Source organism: Lucilia sericata, unplaced genomic scaffold (assembly GCF_015586225.1).
Source record: "Lucilia sericata isolate MDLA Ls3-8-SP2 unplaced genomic scaffold, ASM1558622v1 Contig000067F_arrow, whole genome shotgun sequence".
NCBI classification, from domain to species: domain Eukaryota; kingdom Metazoa; phylum Arthropoda; class Insecta; order Diptera; family Calliphoridae; genus Lucilia; species Lucilia sericata.
Genome location: NW_023994101.1, coordinates 307,619 through 332,024, shown reverse-complemented (window position 1 = coordinate 332,024; position 24,406 = coordinate 307,619). Strand labels below are relative to the sequence as shown.

The 24,406-nt window shown below is 27.6% G+C and overlaps 1 protein-coding gene across 1 annotated transcript in view; it reads right to left on the bottom strand.

The window, feature by feature from the left end:
- Positions 1 to 24,406, bottom strand: part of LOC119616330 — a 57,114-nt gene that overhangs the window by 7,440 nt on the left and 25,268 nt on the right. Inside the window, exons 2-4 of the mRNA XM_037972688.1 lie at positions 11,403 to 11,611; positions 4,681 to 4,816; positions 111 to 241 (exon numbers count right to left, since the gene is read on the bottom strand). Of these exons, the coding sequence (XP_037828616.1) occupies positions 111 to 241; positions 4,681 to 4,816; positions 11,403 to 11,611 (476 nt within the window). The remainder of the gene's footprint in view (positions 1 to 110; positions 242 to 4,680; positions 4,817 to 11,402; positions 11,612 to 24,406) is intronic.

Below are 24,406 nucleotides of genomic sequence, written 5' to 3'. Positions count from 1 at the left end.
CGTACATAAATTTTGGAATTTATTTAAAATTTTCCATAATATTTTAAAACTTAAATATTAAAATTTTATATTAGATTTTTGAATGTTTAAAAATATTGTCTTAAACTTACCTCATAACCATTTACGGTCCATGTTATATTCGCTGCCGGTCTAGAATGTGAAGAAGTACAGTTGCCTCTGACAATATCACCCACTTTATAGCGTGAACGTATGCCAGTTATAACTGGATCTTTGCCAGGAACTACTGAAAATGAAATAATTTTTAATTTGAAATTTATACAAATTAATTTCTTTGTAAAGTGTTTTTGGATTTATGTGTTATGTTTTTCATCTTGTTATATTATATTTGTATATTTGTTTAAATTGGTTTAACATTAATAAATATATTATAAAATATCAATCATACGTTTAGTAGTCCTGGGACTATTTGTAAGTTAATTCATTTATAATCGTTAGTTATTAAAAAAGATTTAATTCTTTTAATTGTCACAACTTCTTTAGTTTCATTACTTAAAAATATTTTTTTTCTTATAAAAACAATTTCACATCAAAAGTCAATTTAGTGTTTTTTTAATTCCCTCACCTATACAAAGATTTTAGTACATTAAAACCACTTCAGTTTTTTTCTTCTTTTTTCACATTTTTTCTTTCTACAATTATTTTCACTTCAATTCAATATGGCCATTAATTTTTCAAAAATTTCCCTTAGAAATTTTAATTATTTTTCTACACTTTTTTTCCTTCAACTTCCTTTCCATAATGACAACTTTTGACAATTTAGCACCTTCACAAAAAAGAGCTATTAAATTAAAATTCACATAAAAAACACAGTTCACAGTTAAATAAATTGAAAATAATAAAAAAATGTTTTATATGCAAAATAAAAGAAATATGAAAAAAGGTATAAAAATAACTTTTGCATATTAATTGCTGAGTTTCCAAAAAAAAAAAATTGGGTATAATTTTCTAGTAGAACATAAAAATGATAGTGAACTTTTGTGTTTTATATTTTTGTTGTCTTTCTATTGATAATGGGTTTGAGCAAAAAAATTTAATGCTAAAATATATAGATTTGGAAAACACTGAAGTGTTAATAAAAAGGCAAAAAATATATATTTATTGAGGGTTACTCATGTAAAAATACTACATCAGCTAAAATAGAAGAGAAAAAAACTCAATAATGAAAATAATAAAGTTGTTATTGAACATTTTATTATAACCAATATAAAATCAATTGCATTAATGTCTAGCGATATGTATTTTCATATTCATACTATTCACACTGCATATTTTAATTTTAGTTTTTATTTAATAAAAGTATTTCGCTACAATGGTAACAATTATTTCTACTATTGTAACAGTTAAACTTAAGAAATTATCAACCAAACTGTAGGAAATATTCGAAAGGATTTAATAAATTGTATCCAATATTTGTGCCCGATGAAGGGTATTACAAATTCTGCTTAAATTGTATTCAAATTTGTTGCTCCTTTATATCTTCATTAATTTCCCACTAAACTTTTTTATGGCATTTTAATGTTTGTTTTAAAATTAATGTTCAACCTTCACATGCAAGTGTTAATTTTATTTATATTCTACAGTTTATGTTTTTATGAAGTGTTGAATGTTTTTGTTTATTAAATAAAATTGAAATTATTTAAATTATCTGCAGTTATAAATTTTATTTACTTTTTTCTTGTTGTTGTCGTTTAAAAAACATTTGTTTTAACACATTTTTAAAACTCGCAGTACATTTGTTTAGAGCATTTTTTGAGTTATTAGAGATAATTAAATAAAAAAGTTTTCAGAAGTGAATTTAAAATCGTAGTCATTGACTATGCTTTTATAAACATAAATGTATTTATTTGGTGAAATAATCCTTAACAACAAAATGTTATTATTTTTAAAAAATTTTAATTTTTATTTTATAAAGTTATCAATGTAATTAAAACAATAAACAACATACTGCTTGTTTCACAATGTCGAAACAACATTTTCTTTCTTATAAATATATTGAAAACAAAAACAAAATTTTAAATTTATTTGTTGTTTTCAATATATTTGTAAGAATGAAAATGTCTGTCTCTCTGTTTGTCTGCCTGTCAGTCTGTCTGTTTGTCTGCCTGTCTTTCTGCCTGTCTGTCTGTCTGTCTGTCTGTCCGTCTGTCTGTCTGTCTGTCTGTCTGTCTGTCTGTCTGTCTGTCTGTCCGTCTATGTGTCCATGTAAAACTTGTGCGCACGCTACAGGTCGCAATTTTCTAGACAATTTGATGAAATTTGACACATACTCGTCTTTTGACTCAAGGACAAGCTTATAGAAAAATGGTTAAAATTGGTCCATTATTTCGATTTAATGTTCTAGTACAAAAATCGGCAAAATTTAGTTTTTTTATAAAGATTTCAGTGCCGATTTTCGAGATGATCGGGCTTCATTTGAACCTACCTCCGTACTAATTCGCCTTCAGAAAATTACTTGAAGGTCAAAATTCACTTATAAACACCAACAACACGATGAAATTCCTCATAAATAACTTTAAAATATACGTAAATTCATTTACATAAATTTATAAGGATATGCCCTTACACCATATAAACCTTCTTCTAGAAAATCTCCTTTTTAGTCAACAAATTGTTAAAATATTTCGGAGTTAAGGTAGGGTATCATATAGTCGGCCATGCCCGACTATACAATCTTACTTGCTTTGTATTATTTCTATGGCTCAAAAGAAAACTATATAGAAAACATGGCACTTCAATTTTCATTACTCCAGCTTAATTATTTCTAAATAAAGTGCTTTTCGCCATACATTCTGCACATTTCACACTTATAAACACACCATTACGGATGTTAACAAAATATTACTGACAAACACCTCAAGCATGACATCATGCTTGTGCTTTTTCTTTTTTACCATAAAATCTTAATAGTTTTTTTTTCGTTTATCTTCTTTTCTTCTGGAAATACCTTTTATTTGTAGATACCATTAGACCAGCCAAAACTATTTGAATAGTACGTAAATAAAAGTGCCAATATTTGCTGTAGAATGTTTACGGTATGTAGACAATTAAATTGTTCAACTGCAGCCAGACATCCTGCCGGTATGGCACAATGGAATGGAGAGGGTGCGAGATATGGAGCGTCATTCTACCATTATTGCGTATTAGAATTTCATCTGTTATTCAGGTATGTTAAGAAGTATTTTTATTTGCTCATTTTCTGTCATTTACATTGTATGCATTACTATTGCAAAAATTACTTTAGTTTTTTGTCGTTTTATTGGGTGACATGTGTTTCTTCTGGTCTTACATTATATTGATGTTAATGAGGTTTAAAAAGGATTTTATTGGAATCTGGAGTTTTATGATTTTTTTCTGCTAGTTAAAATTGTAATTATGTATGTTATATTGCACTATTATAGTGGGAAAAGTATGAATCTGTGAAGATGTTAGAGGCTAAAAACAACAACGATATATAGCATATATTCTTGTTGTTTTGTTTTTATTATATACAATATTTGTAAGAGTTAAAATCTGAAATCACGGATGGAAACAAACCATAAATAAAATTTTTTAGTTTTTTAACGGACATAGGGAAGGACATTGGTGGATCGTCTATGTATTGTTCAAAGGGTCAAGGGCATGGGTCCAAACCCATGGAAATTGTAAAATAAATAAGTGGTTATCAAGTTGAAATATTTTTATAAACATGAGGGGTAACGTAAAAACTTCATGTGTGTTGATGAAATACTGAGATCTCAATATAAAGTTTTTTCAATATCAATGTTAAATGTATTGAGCATAATATAATTAAAGAACTCATTATTTACGATTATTTAAAAACACTATCTGACAACGTGTGTGTGTTTATAAAACTCCAAGTGTAGGATTTTCTTTCAAAAATTGAACCTATTATTTTCATATCAAAAACATCAAAAACATAAAATTTTCAAAGACCACACTACGATTTTTTCATCATTTAACTGCTAGAGAATTTATGCAATGTATGAAATTAAAACTGCAAGACAGATAGAAAAAAATATAGTTTTTATGTTAAGATTTTTCTCCACTCAATGTTTCTTTTCATCACCAAATTTTAAAATTGTGTCTGTCGTTGCCAATGATTGTCAATAACATGACATTAACCTAGTTTAGCATAGTAAACATTTTTAGCCAAAAAGAAATAGAGTGAAAAAACTTTTATATTTTTTTGCAATTTTTTAACACCACAATGACTAAAATGAAAGATGTGTATGTGAGGATATGAAAAAACACACATACACACTCTCACATACTAACAATAACATGTTTGCTTAAATAAAATTGAACTTTCGAAAAGATTTTTAGGAATTTTTTTAGTTTTTTTTCTGTTATTATCGATAGAATTTATTCTTCTAAAACCCCAACATGTATGAAAGCTGCTTTTAATGGCTTTCTGTTGTTTGTTTTAGTTTCATTTAAACATGTCAGATTTTAGTTTTAACATTAAATGTAACATGATCATACTATACTACATGTAACAGTATGGTCAAAATCTTGAATAGAAATTGCATTTTAAGAAAAAACATAATTTTTTTCGAAAAAACCTCAGATTTCTTTATTATCATTTTGAATTGTGTATATTTGTTTTAATATTAAGTTATATTAAGCTGAAGTTTTTCAATTAATTTTAACGTTACTTACCCACTACTTCAAGTTCTCCGGCACCAATTAGTGTATGAAAAGAGGGAGCATCGGCTGAAACTTCACAGCTGTATTTTCCAGAAGTCGCAGCATTAACAGTTTCTAACACCAATTGACTTTCATTAGAAGAAGAGCGCTATAAAAAAGTGATAAAGTTAATTTAAAATTATAACTAATATTCTTATCTACAAAAACATATACTAAAACAGTTTAATTAATTAATTTCTTTCTTTTTACAAAAGTCAACATTTAATTTGTAAAATTTAACCTTGAGCATTTTATCAATTATTAAAATATTTTCACTTAGACAAACATTTTCTGAATTTATTACAAAAATTCCTTAGAAAATTATCAAGTTTTAATAACATAAATCTTTATTAAATATTTTTTTGTTATTTTTTTTCTACAAGTAGAAAACATTTAAACACCCTAAACACTGCTGAATCACATTAAAAATGCATAGACACATGCATGTAGCAGGAAACACACTCTCACCCACATACATACATAAATAACTCACACATACTTTTATCGTTTATCATACAATTACATGAAAATGTGTATAAACACACCTCCACTACCATCATACATTCATGTAAAAAACTGCAAAATTTGCTAAAAATTATTTTTTTTAAATATTAAAATTGTATGAAAAATATAACAGCCCCAAAAAACTCAAACTTGTAAAAACCATACACACACTCATAAAAAATAGTTTATAGTTTCTTGAGATTTTATTATTTTTTTGGTTGTTGTATGTGTGTACATGGCTGAAACGTGCATTTACCGCAGGAAAATATTATGCCGGCATTAGCACTGGTTCGCCTTAAACTTGTTTTTGCAAAAAATATCTAATACAAGAATACTTTTTTTCTGGTTCCTGTTTGAATCCTGGTATTTTCAGTTTCCTTTCTGGTTACTTATAGCCAACATTTAAGCAACAATTTGCTTGCTGACAATGCAGATTTTGGTTTCGGGTTTTTTTTCTCCTACGAATTGTAGTTGCAGCTGAATTTGTAAGCAAATTTTAAATGACTAGTTTTTACATCGTGTAGGTATGAAAAATAAAAAAATAAAAATAAGTTAAACTAACACGTATGTGTTTTATTTGAATTATAGCCTCTTGCTCTATATGGTTTAGTTTTTAAAGTTTTATATCGAAACCGCTTTTCGTAGCTGCCTGTTTTTTTTTGTGCTATTACAAAATTTTAAGCCTCGGAAGGTGTGAATATTTAACAGGCATTTAAGTCTAAGTGTTTTTGAAAGGAAAGTACTGATATTGTGAAATTTGGGTGTTTTGAGAAAGAAAATGAAAAAGTATTTAGGGTAGGGTAGGGATGGATAATTTGCTGCTGTAGTATTATTCAAGGTATTAACAGATTTTTAAAAAGAAATACCTTCGTATTTCAGTAAACTGTACTTAACTTGAGACATATTTATCTTCGGTTTGTTCAAAATGACTTTCTATAAAACAAGTTTAAATTACTTCAAAATTGAAATACCTGTAGTGATCTAAAAGTGGTCAGAATATTTTAAATTAGAATAAATTTAGTCATCAATGTAGTCAAAATTATGAGGCAACTAAATTTACTTTTTGAAATAAGAGGAGTATCTGAAAATCCTACAGATGTGGAAATGATAGCTAAGAGGGGTGTGATGTACTTCACCACATGACTACTTCGTGCGTTTTATGCAAAGTTTTCGAGTTTTTCTTAAAAAAACGATTTACAATAAAAGGAAAGAATTATTGTTCAATATTTATGAACGGAGTTTCCTAGAAGTAAATAGTTCCTTAGCATTTCCCAATTATTGTTTCTTAGGTATGTTATATCTGCAATAACAAAGCTGTGCTGTTATTGGAATATAGTATTGACGAAAGTTTGGTAATGGCTATATCCTCCGGAAAATACGAGTTTCTGTAGCTAAACGGGTTTTCACTAAGTAAAAAATATATTTTTAGCTATAAACTAATTTTTTACTAATTTCAGTGCTAACTATTTTCGTCTAAATAATCTTTTGAAAACGTTAACCCTATTTCAAATGTTTCAAAATTTTAGTAAATATTTCCTGTGTGAATTTAGGCATATATTTACTAAGACAAACTTCCAAGTGTTTTTGCTATTTGTTAATGGCAAATGCCCTTAAGGATTCTAAGGCATAAAAACTCTTACATAAAAACTACTCTATTGTATTAGTATATATCCATAAGAAAGTGTTACAATACTTAATGATGTTGAGCAAAAAATGTTTTGAATGACTTTTGTATGAAAAAAAATAATATGGCACTGATTTTGAAAGCAAACAATATTCAAGATAAATCTATAAAATATTTTAGCAATTTCTAAAGAAACCTAAAATGTGTGTTATATATTGAACAAAATTTTCAAAATCAAAAATTTTTAGTTATGGTTTAAAACCTGAAAACTAAGTAAACGCCATTCTAGTAATATTTACTTATATTTACTTTATAACATTTATATATTCATTTTTTCATTTTATGTTTCTTTTTCTCTTTTTCTCTCCAGCAAACTTGTATTTGTACAATTGTAAGTAGAGAGCTCTTTTTTGTGAAATCAAAAAAGTTAACAAAAAAATATTGTTACTACCTGCAAAATGTATGCTTCAATATTTTTCTGGTTGTTTGTTTTTTTTTTTTTTGCCAAAACTTTTTCCCATAGAATTTTTTAGTATTTTGTTTACGAGTACGAGAATTTGCTATAAGATTTGTATTTTTGTATACAGAATAGTTGGCGCCTCACTAAAATAGTTGTAAAAAAAAAATTGCATGTTTGTTGGGTTGGAGTTGGATTGTTGTTTACTTCCTTAAATCCGTCCACTGTTGTTTTGTGTGGAAATATGCATGTGTTTGTTGTAGTGTGAAAAATGCACAAATAGTTTTGTAAAATAAATATTACTTTCTGTTTTATACATTTTTCTATTTGTTAGTCGGTTTTAAGGTATGAATTTATCACTTACCCAGTAGTTTTACTAAAGGATATATGGACCTTTTTGATATTTCTCAAATAATGTCTATGGTTAATTTAATCAGTCCTCAAGTTTTCAAAGAAATAGTCAATCGTAATTTTAGTGATCCTTAGAATATAAATAGGGAAGAAGAAAACTCTTGATTTCCTGCTAGAACAATTACTAGGTTGCTTGTCTAGGACTAGTTTGGGATATCTACTCCGAACTAAAGGTTAATTTTTCCGGTTTTGGTTGTATACGTGTGAGTTTAAGCAACTGATTTAATATTATTTGCATGTATGTATTATATGGCCATTGTTATTGTTAAATGTTGCTGGTCTCCACTCAAATGTATATTTGTTTTTGTTGTTGAAGGTGTAGTTAGAATTTGTGTAATGCATTTTTGGTATTTATGAAAAGATTTCAAAACTGTAACATTCGGGTCAGCTAACAATCAGTGAAATATTTATTTAACAATTTGTTATGACATGTTTACTAGAATTTTTTAAAAAATGTAGTAAATTTACATGGTTTCATTTAATGTAAATATTATTTAAGTAAATATTTATATATTGGTCTAATTAATTTACTGCTTTAAAAAAAAAAACAAAAATTAATTTATTTTTTCATCATTAGTTTACTAATAATTTCAGTTATTTTGAAATTCAATGTAATTTTACCTGCTCCTAAAGTTAATTCATTATCTCTAATTTACTACTGATTATGCAAAATAAGAAAGAAAAACTTATTCCTTTCCTTTCGGTACAATGTAAATAATTATAAAATTGTTGTAAATGTTTTTAGGTCGAATCTATTTTAGTATTTGTAATAAAATGTATGTATTTGTTGAAATATCTTTACGACACTACTATTAGTAGTAATAAAGTTGAAACTCCACAAGTATAAGTTCCATAAGTAGGCAACTTGGTCTTCTTCTTCTTCTATTTCGTAGGGACTTCCTTTTCATAATGTTTTAATATCCATTTGATAATCACTCGTTGTTCTTTTTTTTGAGGAATAAGTGTGTTTGTTGAATACTAAACACATATTTCCTGCTGAGTCACAAGTTTTGTGAAAACAAATGAATTACACAACTCCAGTGTAAAACTTTGTTGTTTGGATCTATGTCAGTATGTGTGTAGTTTTTGTTCTTGTGTTATTAGTTCATTATGGTCTAAAATATGAAATTATAAAATACTCTAAATACACACAAACGTATTTATGTGCATAACCTGCAGTTCGGAGTGGCTGTTCCGAGGAAGAGTTTTATTGCAATAAAATCTTAGTGTAATAAAATCTTAACTTCAATTAGATTTGGCAATTGCAAATTGTGATGTGTTAAATAACTACTTTCTAAAAAGCAATATATTAAATATGTTTAAAGAAACTACTCTATGCATTACACAGAATCAGTAAAATAACTTCCTCTTGCCATAAAATTTGGTTCATTTGACTCTTATGTGTGTGTATATATACAATATCTTCTAGTTTCCTAATTAAATTGACATATCAGAAAAATACTATATAAAAAGGATACATTAGCTTCTTTGTAAAACTGCTTGATATATATGTATATTAGTTTGCTAATTTGTGTGTTTGTAGTTTTATTCGCACACAAGTATAAATATTCAAATTTGCTAATTTTCTGGACATTTAAACTATTATAAAAACAAAAATCTTTTGAGCATAAAGTTTGTTTTTAGTTATTTTGAATTTTTGTTAAAAACAAAATCAACAACTCTAGGACAGTAACAAAAACCCAGAAAAAAAAAAAAACTAATAGGAACTATAAAAAATAAAAACTAGTGGTAAAACTAACATAGAGCAAACAGCATTTAAGAGTCGGAAGTGCAAATCTGTTGGAATGAACTTTTATAAACCGAAAAATGTTAGGAAAAAAAAACTATTAAATAGACATGGAACTTTTGCTTATGTATAAATATGTTTGTATGTATGTGTTATATACAAATCTCTAAAGAGTAAAATACTGAAAGAATCAAAAGTTTAAGACTTGTAGTTTGCATTATGAAATATTTAATGAAAGAATATACTCAGAGGATATCAAAGACACTTTTTATTATGGGGACTTCATTCATATCATTCAGCTACAGATAAAAAAGTTTAAAATTAATTTTCTTTAGTATATAAAACTTATTTTTTTTTAAATTTCTTATATTCATCTTCTCGATTTTTATATTTTAAAGCAAGTGTATTAATTAAAAGAAAATTATACATTTGTAGATAATTATGATGTAAATTAAACGTATTGAAAGAAATTGTCAATCCAATGAAATTTGAATACCTACCTTTAACCTCTTATATATTAATAATACATTTTATTTTTAAAAAATTATTTAAATTTTTCGTAATATAAAAATGTTTAATTTAATTTCGTTATGTTTCTAATACGAAAATTTATACAATGACGATTGAAGTATAATTTAAGACCATTTCTTCTGGTTTAATTCAGCTGCTAATTTTAATATTGAAATGTCGATATGGCAGAAACTTTTTAACTTCGATGTTGTTGCATAGAATATATAAATACTAGGGAAATTTTTAAAAAATAATATCAAAACTCTTAAATTTATTTTTAAGAAATTTTCTTATTTAATGCCTCACAAATAATCCATCTAAAATTAATGCTCTCATTTTAAATTTTACTTAAATATCCTGCATTCTATTCACAAAACCAATATGAAAATTGTTCTATTTTTCTTAAATATTTCAAATATTTACATTTAGTCTTAAAGCCAACTTGGTTGCCCCAATCATTGTCACCAACAAAAACTCAATTAATATTCATGGGCCAAGAAATGATTTCAATTATACGAAAGTCGTAACAAACATAAAAATTCAACAATCAAACTAAAACCACTGTAAAATTTAATTATGATGGTTGTGTTGGGTGGTGCGCTGCAACAAAAAATGTGTGTTTATAAAGTTTATCCTAAGAGTTGATACTCTAGAGACAAGTACAGTTATATAACAACATAAATTAATTCATTGAAATGGATAAATTTTGTATTTTGAGAAATATATGCATATATTAGTTTATCATATATGAGAAAAAATTCTAGAAGAATTAATACAAGTTTAATTTATGAGTAGGTTATTTTCATAATGATAAAGTCATATTAAATGAATAACTTAGAAAATATTTTGCCCTTGTGTAAGGCATTACAATTTCTATACAACTTTGCCTGGTATTCAGTAAATTTTCTAATTCAAATAACTACAATTGTGCAGAATACAAAATCTAGAGTTTTATTCAAGAAAATGAAGGCAGTTGAATAAAAGTAATGTTAATAACTACAAGTACCATCTGTGTGTATCTGTGTCTCTGCTCGGCTAGAAACAAAGGAAAACATACCCTTCCAGCAAATACTTAAGTGACAGCTATTAAAAGTAAAAAAGCAAGAAAAAAATAGTTTAAATACTTTTGGTCATTGAATGTGCAAATGAATATTTAGTATTGTCTTTTTTTTCTTTCACATACAACTGTTAGGAAAGACTCCCCACTAGGCTAAAGCTAAAGTTTTTTCTCTATTTCTTTCGTCTTTTTGTATAATAACCTCCATTTGCCGCTCAAAAATATGCTAAATATTTTGAATATTTGTTCATAGCCTTAAATATTTCTAATGTTTGACTATTATTAGCAAAAGTTTTTGGTACTTAATATTTAAGCACATTTTAAATGGTTTATTTTTTGTTGTTGTTGTTCGTTACACTACATTTGAAGTTCTACCAATACTTACATCAATTTTTACGCCAGCGAATTGAAAAACTTTCATAGCTGGTGTTTCTTTGGGGGTAAAACTATAAAATTCTCTTCGTCCTTTATACCATTTAACTGAATAGAGACTGTCACCTTCCAAATCATACAGACACTTAAGTATGGCCTTTTCTCCCTTTCTGACAGCATGTGGTATTTGTACGCGTACATCACGTAGAGCTAATGATATGTCTGAAAAAAACGAAATGGAATGGAATTTTAAGTAAATTAATTTAAATGTTAATATTATGTTTGTAAGATGTATGAGTTATATAAAAGATTTTGTACATACATACATACATAAATATTGCATGTAAGTTATGGTTTACCATATTATGTTGTTTGTGTTGAAATTTCTGTATCCTATTTGAACTGACTTCACGAAAGTAACGCTAACAGAATTATTAAAGTTTGGATCGCGAAGATACAATAAGGTCTTTAGAAAATTGAGATGAACAGATAGACAGACAGACAGACAGACAGACAGACAGACAGACAGACAGACAGACAGACAGACAGACAGACAGACAGACAGACAGACTGACAGACTGACAGACTGACAGACTGACAGACTGACAGACTGACAGACTGACAGACAGACAGACAGACAGACAGACAGACAGACAGACAGACAGACAGACTGACAGAGAGACAGACAGACATGCAGACAGACAGACAGACAGACAGACAGACAGACAGACAGACAGACATACAGACATACTGACATATAGACATACATACAGACAGACGGACCGACTAAGCGACTCCACTATCTTTGTGGACCCAAAGTACTTTATAGGGTAAAAATTATATTGTGAAAATTACTAACTTAATGACAAAATCCGCACTCTGAGCCAAAACAAATAAAATTTTAAGGAGACAAAACAAGGCAGCATTTTACCAAAAGAAGACTCTTAAATGTTTTGGTAAAAGGTTCCGTTCATGTAAAACCTCAAACCATTTTGATAATCAATTTTATTGTATATCACTTATTACACAAGTCACAATATGCAGACATATTAAATATCATGAAACTTCAAAACTTTTTTTACCAAAATTATGAGGTTAAATTATAATAAAATTCAAGTTTTTTCAACTTATTTAAAGAAAAACTTTATTCTTTTGTTTTTTTAAACAATTAATCATGGTTATAACTTTATTTAAACTTTTATCACTTACATTGAAATCAGTAAAAGCAGCAAAAATATATAAAACCTAATAAACTTAAACAATACGGTCCCCTGCACTTATAAACTCCTTAAGCAATGAGACTCCCTCAAAAATTAAACATAAAACTTGTAACACCCACAAAATCATATGGTTGTTTGTCAAAATTATTACACCACTGTGGTTATTACACACACATAACAATACAAAAAAATGCGAACAAAGCAAAAAAATCAAAATAAAATTAAAAGTTAACTTAAGTTAATTGTTCAACAAAAAAGCAGAAAGTGTAACAAAGTTTTTTCTTGTTCCTCAAAACAGCTCAAAACTACATTAGAGCTGCTGAGATGGTGGCAGAACATTTTAAAAGTAAATGTCTCTAGAGTGCCACTTGCATGTTAATGCCAAGTGTTGATTTTTTTATTAACACCAACAAAACAGTCAGCCAACGAACCAACAACCCAGCCAACAACTAAGTAAATAATGTTTCAAAAAATAAAATAAAAATAATAAAACAAAATATGAAGAGAAGAAAACAGAAATTTTCTTTTTTTCCCGGTTAAATATATTTAAAGAAATACAACAAATGTGGAGAATTTGAAGCTGGAAAAAAATGTATATTGTTGTTTGTAAGCCTATAGAAGCTTCGTTGAAATTTGAGTTTATTTACTTTTGCATTTTCTGTTAAAGTCAAGTGTTTGACATTAAACGCTTCAGGCTTTTAGCCGACAATAAATAAGAAAAATGTGATAAAGATTCTTAAGGGTATTTAAGCTTAAGCAGTGTAAATAACTGGTAGTATATAAATAACACAAATTGTAAGAAACAATGTTGAAGTTGAAGAATTAAGAGTCATAAAAATATTTGTTTATTTAAAATTATGAAGGCGTATGAATAATATTTAATTTGATAAGAAAATATTTCATACGCACTGTAGTATTATAAGGGGTTTGTAAAGAAAATTAAGTTTAATATACAAGTTTGGTTTATATTTTTAGAGGTGTTTGATGAAATATTGATCGAATTTCAACTAGTTTCACTGGCCACTATAGACTCTATTGAGGCCTAGGTGTATTTCTTCGGATTTGATGTATATACATCCTCCTTTCAAACTAACTAACTATAATAAAAATAAACATATATTTCATTTATCATTATTTGATTATTTAAATTATATTTAATTAAACTAAATCACAAGTTATTAATTTACTCTTTGACCTAAAATTACCAAATACATATTTTATTCCCTAGTTTAACATTATCGAAACACTTTTTGCTTTATATTTACACATAAATAATAACACGCGTTAATGATTGAAATAAATTATTATATAATTTGAATTAAATAAATATTAATTACATACATTTTGTAAAGAAAACCTAGCAAGGGCAACAACAAAAATCCATTTAAGCGGTTAATTTATTGTAACAAATAACTGATAAAATATATTTCAACGTTTTTACCAGGATATTAATTACTTTGCTATTTAGACAAAAAATATACAAAAAATACTCAACAATTTATAGGTTTGTTTATCTACTATCTCTACAAAACTATAAACATTATTTTTGTATAAATAAATTCAAAAACAAACCACATTTAAAAACAAAAGTGAAAACATTTACAATAGCATTGACATTAATTAAAAATAAGGATAGAAAAAAAAAAAAACGAACAGCTAAACATTCCAGCAGGCAGCTCTCATCCTGATGACAATGACAACCATCGTGATGATTGCATGTCATACCACAATTAGCATTAATATTATGGGGGCAGCAACAACTAACAAAGTAAAAGTATTTGTATATATTTCCGATTTATATGTATTGGTAATACATAAACCTAGAAAATTTTTTTGCCTTTACTTATCATTAACACCAACAACCACTACATGAAGTTAAAATGCAAAAAAAAAAAAAAACAACTGAAAAGACAAACGAGATATCGTAAACTAGTACTAAAATGTTTGTAAAGGCAGCTTTATAGGTACAAATATAAATACAACTACAGTTACATTACTACACCCATTTATTGAGAGACTAGATTTGTAAAGAAAAAGGCAAAATACTATGATTGAAAATCAATTGAGCGCACAAATGTCAAGCAATAAATAAACTGAAAATCAAAAAACAAAATAAAACAAGTAAGAATGTATAGTCGGGCATGGTCGACTATATGATACCCTACACCAGTGAGTATAAATTTTGGTAGAGCGATTTACTATGACATTAAAGTTATTTATGCAGAATTTTAATGTGATATTTTCCACCTTCAAGTATTTTTCTGAAGGGTACTTTGTATGGGGTCTTGGATAAAATGAGGCCCTATCATTACGAAAATCGGCAGTACGATTTGACGATTTTTTTTTAGAGATTCCACATTTAACATACGTATGAGCTCAAAAGCCTTATTCATTTTATGGGGTTATATGGGGCTAGGCAAAATAATAGACCGATTTCAACCATTTTGAATAGACTTGGTCCTTGTTTGTGTGCCACATTTCATCAAATTATCTTGAAAATTGCGACCTGTAGCGTGCGCACAAGGTTTACATGGACACACAGATGGACAGACAGACTGACAGACAGACGGACGGACAAAGCTAAATCGACACAAAAAGGGATTCTGAGCCAAATGGTATACTTTAAGGTGGGTCTAGGACCAATATTTTTGTTTTTTTTTGTTACGAACATCAGCAAAAAGTCATAATACCATCCACACTGCAGTGGTGTAGGGTATAATAATCGCAGTAAATAATAAAACGAACTCATTTTATTTATACGTTTCAATACACAGTTGTTGTGGAAAAGTTTGAAAAGCAGAAAAAAACAAAATCTGTAATGATTACTACTAAACAAAAAGGAAAAAGATGTATTGTTTCTGTAACTTTGTGCATGTATGTGTGTGTGTTTATGTAAAAAAGTGGTTTTGCAATACATACTCATTGATATTCTACGAACTAACATATATTCAAAGTAAGCCAGCTAGAGAAAAGTTAAAGTTATTTGTAAGTTTATTCAAATTAATATTTAATTTTATTCAAATAAAAATTAGTTTAAAGAGCTATTGAGTAAAGGGAATGTAAGTTATATTTTAGTTCATTTTACTTAAAGGTGTGAAGAAGTTTACACAAAATATTTAATTTTATGTTCTAATAAGTGTTTTTAAATAAGACAGAGCTTAAGTATACAAGAGGTATTTTGAAAGTGGGTTAGTGCTTGGTATCAAATTTTAAAAAGGTTATTAAAAAATTGATATAATCGAGTCTAAATTTTAAAATAAATACTTTAAATAAAAAATGTTTAATTTCTTAAATTATATCTGATGAAAAGAAATTCATATTTAGTCCTACATTTTGTCAAGTGTTATATATCAAAAAACCTTTTGAATAATATGGTCCATAGGGGAATTTCACATGAGAACATATATATTTTTGGGTGATAAAATCTCTTATGCCTATACATATTTTTATTTATATACTCTAAGGATATCAGGTCTGAATATTTTTGTTATTTTTATCACAGGTTGGAAAAAAAACGTCTGTCAACACTCATATGAATTAACAAAATACGTTTACAAGCACAAACAACATACTGAATAACAATAAAAAAGTAACTCGAATACTTTTTTATAAAACAAACACATACATACGTTAAGACACACACAATGACAAGAACTGTACGTGTCTATTAAATATTAATATTTTCTTATATTTATTATAAATCAAATACATGATGTAAGATGGTAGCTGAAACACAAATCATATTATAAAGAAATTCACATGAATATGAATGAGTGATTGTATTGAAATAAATCACAATATGTGGCATACGCTGTCAAGAGTTTCTAATCAACTCACAACATTTATTTCGCTAACTTTAGCAAAATACGATTTTTTTCCAGTGAATTTCAAATTCAAAAGTTATGCCAGCAATATATTAAATTACAAATATATATTTGCATTTATTTTGGGAATTGAATTGAAATCTAAAGACAATTTGTTGCTGTTTAGTACATACATATGTATATTAGAGTGTCCCGAGGACCAGCCTTTTTAAGAATCTCATGTAGGAATACCTCTCAGTCGAAGCTTATTAATGTATTGAACACGAAAATAATCATGATTTGTAATTTTCTAGTATTTAGTGCATCGTTTGAGATGTATATGTACAGAAAAGTGGTCCAAGGGACACCCTAATGTACATGTTATTTTTATTCTCATATGACACACTTCTTTTGCCTACATAATTATTGTTAAGATATTACAAAATATATTCATAAATGTATACACTTCTAAAAGGGATTCTGTGAAAATATATTGCTCATTTACTTAAAGACTGGCTTTACTTAAAAATTCCAATTTTAAGGAAAAACTATTTTGAATATATTGCGTCATTTTAATATTTGCTTAAAGTTTTTACTTTAGACATTATTTTTACTAATAAGATAAAATCATTCTTTTTTAATGTTCTTAAAAAACACTATCACTCCGAAAATAGAAGAAATTTTTTGAAAAAGATAAAACTGTTTAAAAAGAAATGAATTTTAAATTATACCAATCTGCAAGTAAATGCGAAATATATTTAGAAAATTATTGTATGTCTGTGACGAATTGTAAAAATAAAAAATCGCACTAAGTAAACAAAATTAATAGCGACGTCCTTAATTTTATTGTCGATAATAATTCGTGCATGACAAAAATATTATTGAAAATTTGGCTCATAATAAATAACTTAAATATGTATGTATGTGATTATTTGAGTTTTTTTATAAAAATTTGATTTAATATACAATTTAAGAAAATTTAAAAATTTTGTGTAAAAATTGTTGTAGTTCCCCATTTATAATTCTCACAATACAAATTTCATTGCTTTAGGCTAGCAGATACCGAAGGTACTAAAAGGAAATTTGTACTTTTAAATAGTACTAACACTTACAAAAAAGGTACTTTTAAGCATTTTTTTTAATCGATTGTAAATATTTGTATATAATTTCAAGTAATATTTCAGTAAACGTTTATAGTATCTACTTGAAATATTCAATAGACTTGTTATCTCTCACATAATATCTTATTCTTCTAATAAAAATCTGGACTAATTCAATAAGATAAATCTCCTTACATGAATAAGGAGCTTTTCTATTGAGTAGCCTAGACAAGTTTATTACATTTTCTATAGCTTGTAGAATAATCATTGTTTAAAAGTGACTTTAAAGTCTTCAAATACATTATAATTTAATTAAAAATTCATATTTGAGCGTATACGTAATATTAATTAAATTTTATAATAAGTATACGCCTTATAGCAACAAAGCTAAAAGTTTCTTCAGTTGTGCCTGTTATTAAAAAAACATAAACTTATTTGAAAAACTTAAATTTATATTATTTCTTTAATTTTACAAACTTTTTAAAACGTTTTTAAATTTTTCCTGTTTCTCTTTACTTTTTAGCAGATTTTATACTTTTCTTTTATTTTCTTGCTTATATTTTTGTTAATCTCGAAATAACGCAAAAAAGTAAAGCACATTTTCAAATTTCTTTCGCATTTCCTTTTAAGCTTAAAAATCATTTAGTTCTTAATATCAGTTTTTTGCTTTGACGAAATGTTTTTTTTTTACTATTCCATGAAAAAAACAAAATGAACAAAATCATCTCATTTTTTCTAAAGTATACTTAAACGTTTCAAGTATCCAATAGTCGCCATTTCAACTTCATCATGAAATTTTTTCAGGTTTTTTTCCATTCATGCTCAAGAGCAGCTTAACAGCTATCATCACGAGTGAATGAGTGTGTGAGAGAGTCAGTGATTATATTTCAATTCGTGTAAAAAAAATCAGCAGCAGCATTTAGTAAAAGAGTTCCATTACAACCGGAAATGGGGGGTTTAAATCTTAAATAGTTAAATAAAATGTAATATGTTTAAATGTTCTTAATAAAATTTAAACAAATTTATTTAATGAAGAAGCGAAAATATCTGTTGATCTTTACATACATATGTATGTATATGTATATCAACAGAAAATGTTAAACTAAGATTTTATAAGAATAGAATAATTTGTAAGTATAAAAACTTAAGTTTTTTTTGCTATTTGAAACATAACAATTTCTATTTATGGTTTGTGTTATTATTATTTCATAAAGGAAAGATTTTAGTTACTTCGTATCAACTTGCTATTAAAAATTTTCTGTCCTTCAATTAAAGATTTAGGAAACATTACTTCAGTCCTCTTAAAGTCATGTTTTTGTAACTAAAATTAAATTTTTAAAAACTAACAGTTTCCAAGTTTTTTATTTGAATTAGAAATATTGTTTACGTATGTGTATGAATTGGTTTTTAGTTTTTCTTTTTCACATTCCATTTAATATCGGAATTTTGTCATTGATACCAATCATAGCTCAAAGGTTTTAGCTAAAAAAGCTCTTTCAATAATAGAAAACTCCATACTTTGACCAGAAATAGTAGTGCCCAATGCACCTGTCCAAAACAATAATAAACACTAGAAATAGAAAAATACAAATATAAAGCAAAACAACGTTTTTATAAAGAAAAATATTTCAATATTTTTCATTTTCTTTATGCTCTTCTTCACTGCTACTGCCACTTACACCTACCACTTTTATCTAATGGAATCCTTTTTTGCTCATAAGATTCTTCCGGTCTTTTATAAACACTTCTCCGGTTTTTTATTGCAATAAATGCTTAAACATCTGAGCACCTCAACTGCTTGTATTTGGAGAAAGGTAGCGGGATTTGTGAAAAAAGAAAAGTAGCAAGCCAAAGGGACTATGTTTGAGTCTTCCTATTTTATATTCTTACTACTACACATATACATATGTATATGAAGCTTTAGTCCTTGTATGTGAATAAGTATGAAGTTGGCTGCTTCATTGGTTTAGTTGATGTTTGAGTAAGATGGAGGTTGTAAGATGAATGACGGTCATTGTCATTTTGATGATGGTAGGATATATTTTTTGGCATCATATGTTGTTATGGCAATGTGTTTGTACTATGAATGTGTGGCATGTAGATGAATTGCTACGAAACATGCATGGCGTACCTTTAGTATTTGTTTAACTGTTTTTTGCTGTTGTTGTAACGTAATCGATATGTAAAGAATAAATATCATCATATATTGATGTAAAAAAGAGGACATATCGTGTTTGGTATTCTTTATGATAAAAATACTTTTAACTCTATATTTGCAGTTGTTTGTCAAGCACATGAAAAAGTGAGTTGTTTATATTTTTACGTACGTTTTTTTGCACTCTTAATTCTTTTTCCTGCTCCTGGTTTTTGTTTTGTTGTAAATGTTTTCTTTTTTGTCTTTTGCAATTTTTTAACATGTATTTTGGTTGAATTGTGTAAGAGAGTGTCTTTCTACAACAACGACAATACATAATGTCATCAATCTTGTGCAGTAGTTTTTATAAAATTTTTGTGATTTTGATTAGATGTCCTTTTTTCTCCCCATTGAGTTTATCTGTTATGCTCACTTTAAAATAAATGAGTTTATTAAGTTTATATGAAATACTCAGCAAACAAAACAAAAAAATTGATTTTCAGTTTAGTGTTTTTTTCCCCGAAATAAAAGTGATTTCATTGTATGAGTAAATAAGGACATTTCTATTCAATTTTTCGCTTTTTGGAAGAGAATGGAAAAAACTTAAAATACAAACGACTGTTTATGTTTGTTCAATGATTTTTCGTTTTTTGGTCTATTTTGTTGTTGTAGCTGTTGGTCTATTCTGTTAACATTTACATTACAAATTTGTATTATTTGTTTTATTTTCCAAATTTCACAGTATTCTGTACATAAGGAGTATGTATTTAGTTTTATATATGAAGGCATGTAGTCTTGTGTAAGAACATGAAACAAAGTGAATTGAAGTGGAGTTGAAGGATACATGTTGGATGATGTTGTTGCTCTGCTGCTATTGTTGTTGTATCTGAGTAAAACAAATGATTTGTTATTTAGCTTTAAATGACATTTTCAATGGGTATTAAATGACATATTATTATACAGATTTTGACTTGACTTTTGTGATGTGTTAAGATTTTTCTTTATATTCTGGCATTATATTTGTTTGGTATTTTTCAGATGTTTTTTCTATTGTATGTGATTACCAGGAATTGTTATATTATGCTTGAGAATGATTTCGTCCTCGTCGACGTGTGTTGTCTCTTATTGTGTCAGAAAGAAATATTATTTTTGTATAAATGTGTTGTTAAGAGAGTGATTTCATGGTTAGTGATTCGATTATTATGCATCAGAAAATTACTGTAATAGAAAATTTATTTAGAAAAAAAAAAATGAAAAACTAAATCAATTTATGAAATTTCAACAAATATTTGGAATTAAAGTAAATACAAAGACATTTGCAGTTTCTGCTTTAAGTTTAAAAGGTTTAGGGGTTGAATATTAAATATTTTATGAACTTTAAATTTTTATGAAAAAATTAAGAATAATCGTGTCTTTTTTAAAAAAATATATATTTTTCATTCATTCACGATATACAAAATGGGTTCTTCGTGACTTTTAGTTATTGTTCTTTAGAAATAATTCCATGAATCATTTTGTTAAGGTAGTTTAAAAGTTTTTCAATAATAATATCCTTCCATGTAAATCAAACTACAGGTCGCAATTTTAAGAATAGTACGACTCATTTTTACTCGTTCGATCTAATTCCTTTTAAAATTATTTTAAATATTTTGCATTATGGATGAATCTTTACTTAGACTTCTATATCTAAGGAACTTTACAAATAACATTCGTTGTACGCTTTTATTTTTCTAGCAATAATACTTTCACATTCCACATTTTCATTTTAATGTCATAAATTATTTTTAAATTAAAATAAATAAAAGAAAAATAATAAAAAATAATTTTAGTGAATACAAAAAATTATTGCAACGATCACTTAAATAAAACGATTTATTATAACAAATGATGATGTAGTATGTAAACACTGACACATTTCGACACATCTGGACATATTTATATACAGATATGTACAATAAATACATAAATAAACAAACCGAGTTTACATATATAGAACACAAACAAACAAACATATAACAAACATTTATTTCAACATAAATGTTAAAAAATTTAAAATAAAATTTACATTTCATGTGTAAGTTTTAACACCAGTAATCAATCACTTTGAATAAAACTTTAATTTTATTTCAGTATCAATGTTTTCGCTATATTGTTGTTGCTGCTGCTTCATTTTGCGGTATTTACACCTAAGTCACCAACAAACAATCAAAATGTATTTTTATATGTAACGTACACAGAAACAGTTTTTTTAAACACCGCATACTGGTAGTTGTATGAGTTTATACATATTTGTATATAAAGGTATCTGTATATAAATGTAAACATGTAACAACATCAACTGGTAACATTTAGTAAATAAATCAATTTTTATCTTTTGTACAATTTAATGACAACTGACAGTTTCGAAATTCTTTATACAAAATACAGGAAAAAACGTATTGTATAAAAAGTTAAAAAATACGGTTGAGAATTTTGTAGTAGGAAAGACAGTCATAAGAACGAACAGGCAGTCTCTTATATTTAAAAATAATTCTTATAAGCAAAAATACTGACAACGCGGCTATAAATAGACTTGAAAAAATGACACTGCATTATAAATTTTAATGATATTTAGTTGACAAAAAAAAATTGGGTTATAAGGTGACCAGCTTGGCCAGCGTGTATGTGTAAATGAAACACTATTTCAGTTCTAGTTTAGTTGAGAAAAAAAAATAGGATTATAAGGTGACCAGCTTGGCTAGCGTGTAGGTATAATTTAAACACTAGTTCAGTTCTACTTCAGTTCTAGTCCAGTTCTAGTTCAGTTCTAGTTCAGTTCTAGTTCAGTTCTAGTTCAGTTCTAGTTCAGTTCTAGTTCAGTTCTAGTTCAGTTCTAGTTCAGTTCTAGTTCAGTTCTAGTTCAGTTCTAGTTCAGTTCTAGTTCAGTTCTAGTTCAGTTCTAGTTCAGTTCTAGTTCAGTTCTAGTTCAGTTCTAGTTCAGTTCTAGTTCAGTTCTAGTTCAGTTCTAGTTCAGTTCTCGTTCAGTTCTAGTTCAGTTCTAGTTCAGTTCTAGTTCAGTTCTAGTTCAGTTCTAGTTCAGTTCTAGTTCAGTTCTAGTTCCGTTCTAGTTCCGTTCTAGTTCCGTTCTAGTTCAGTTCTAGTTCAGTTCTAGTTCAGTTCTACTTCAGTTCTAGTTCAGTTCTAGTTCAGTTCTAGTTCAGTTCTAGTTCAGTTCTAGTTCAGTTCTAGTTCAGTTCTAGTTCAGTTCTACTTCAGTTCTAGTTCAGTTCTAGTTCAGTTCTAGTTCAGTTCTAGTTCAGTTCTAGTTCAGTTCTAGTTCAGTTCTAGTTCAGTTCTAGTTCAGTTCTAGTTCAGTTCTAGTTCAGTTCTAGTTCAGTTCTAGTTCAGTTCTAGTTCAGTTCTAGTTCAGTTCTAGTTCAGTTCTAGTTCAGTTCTAGTTCAGTTCTAGTTCAGTTCTAGTTCAGTTCTAGTTCAGTTCTAGTTCAGTTCTAGTTCAGTTCTAGTTCAGTTCTAGTTCAGTTCTAGTTCAGTTCTAGTTCAGTTCTAGTTCAGTTCTAGTTCAGTTCTAGTTCAGTTCTAGTTCAGTTCTAGTTCAGTTCTAGTTCAGTTCTAGTTCAGTTCTAGTTCAGTTCTAGTTCAGTTCTAGTTCAGTTCTAGTTCAGTTCTAGTTCAGTTCTAGTTCAGTTCTAGTTCAGTTCTAGTTCAGTTCTAGTTCAGTTCTATTAGTTCTAGTTCAGTTCTAGTTCAGTTCTAGTTCAGTTCTAGTTCAGTTCTAGTTCAGTTCTAGTTCAGTTCTAGTTCAGTTCTAGTTCAGTTCTAGTTCAGTTCTAGTTCAGTTCTAGTTCAGTTCTAGTTCAGTTCTAGTTCAGTTCTAGTTCAGTTCTAGTTCAGTTCTAGTTCAGTTCTAGTTCAGTTCTAGTTCAGTTCTAGTTCAGTTCTAGTTCAGTTCTAGTTCAGTTCTAGTTCAGTTCTAGTTCAGTCTAGTTCAGTCTAGTTCAGTTCTAGTTCAGTTCTAGTTCAGTTCTAGTTCAGTTCTAGTTCAGTTCTAGTTCAGTTCTAGTTCAGTTCTAGTTCAGTTCTAGTTCAGTTCTAGTTCAGTTCTAGTTCAGTTCTAGTTCAGTTCTAGTTCAGTTCTAGTTCAGTTCTAGTTCAGTTCTAGTTCAGTTCTAGTTCAGTTCTAGTTCAGTTCTAGTTCAGTTTCTAGTTCAGTTCTAGTTCAGTTCTAGTTCAGTTCTAGTTCAGTTCTAGTTCAGTTCTAGTTCAGTTCTAGTTCAGTTCTAGTTCAGTATCTTGTTCTAAACAGTGTATAGTTACTACCCAGTATTAAATGTTAGAAACATAAACACTTAATTTGATATGCGATATAAAAACCCTAGTGACAGCCACAACTATAAATAAATTGTTATAGTTAAAGCTATTTAAACACAACCTGACAAACATCTTAAGTGTTAAACCACAAACCGTTATTTTCTTTGATCTTATTTTAAACGTGAGGAAGTCCTTAAAACGACATCCTGTAAAACGTCAGTAGAGAAGGCATATTTCAAACATTTTGGTTAACTATTACCCGCTTAAAACTAACACAAGCGACAAGAAAGAACTTTCCGCTACAGCAATAAAATGATTGTATTACATATTTTAAATATAGTCCAACCATGAATGTGTCGTTTCTGAGGTGTTTGGATTATTTATTTTATAGCATGATGCGATTAGTGTGTCTTTCATTATTTCACTAACGTTGTCTTACTTTTTCTTCTTTT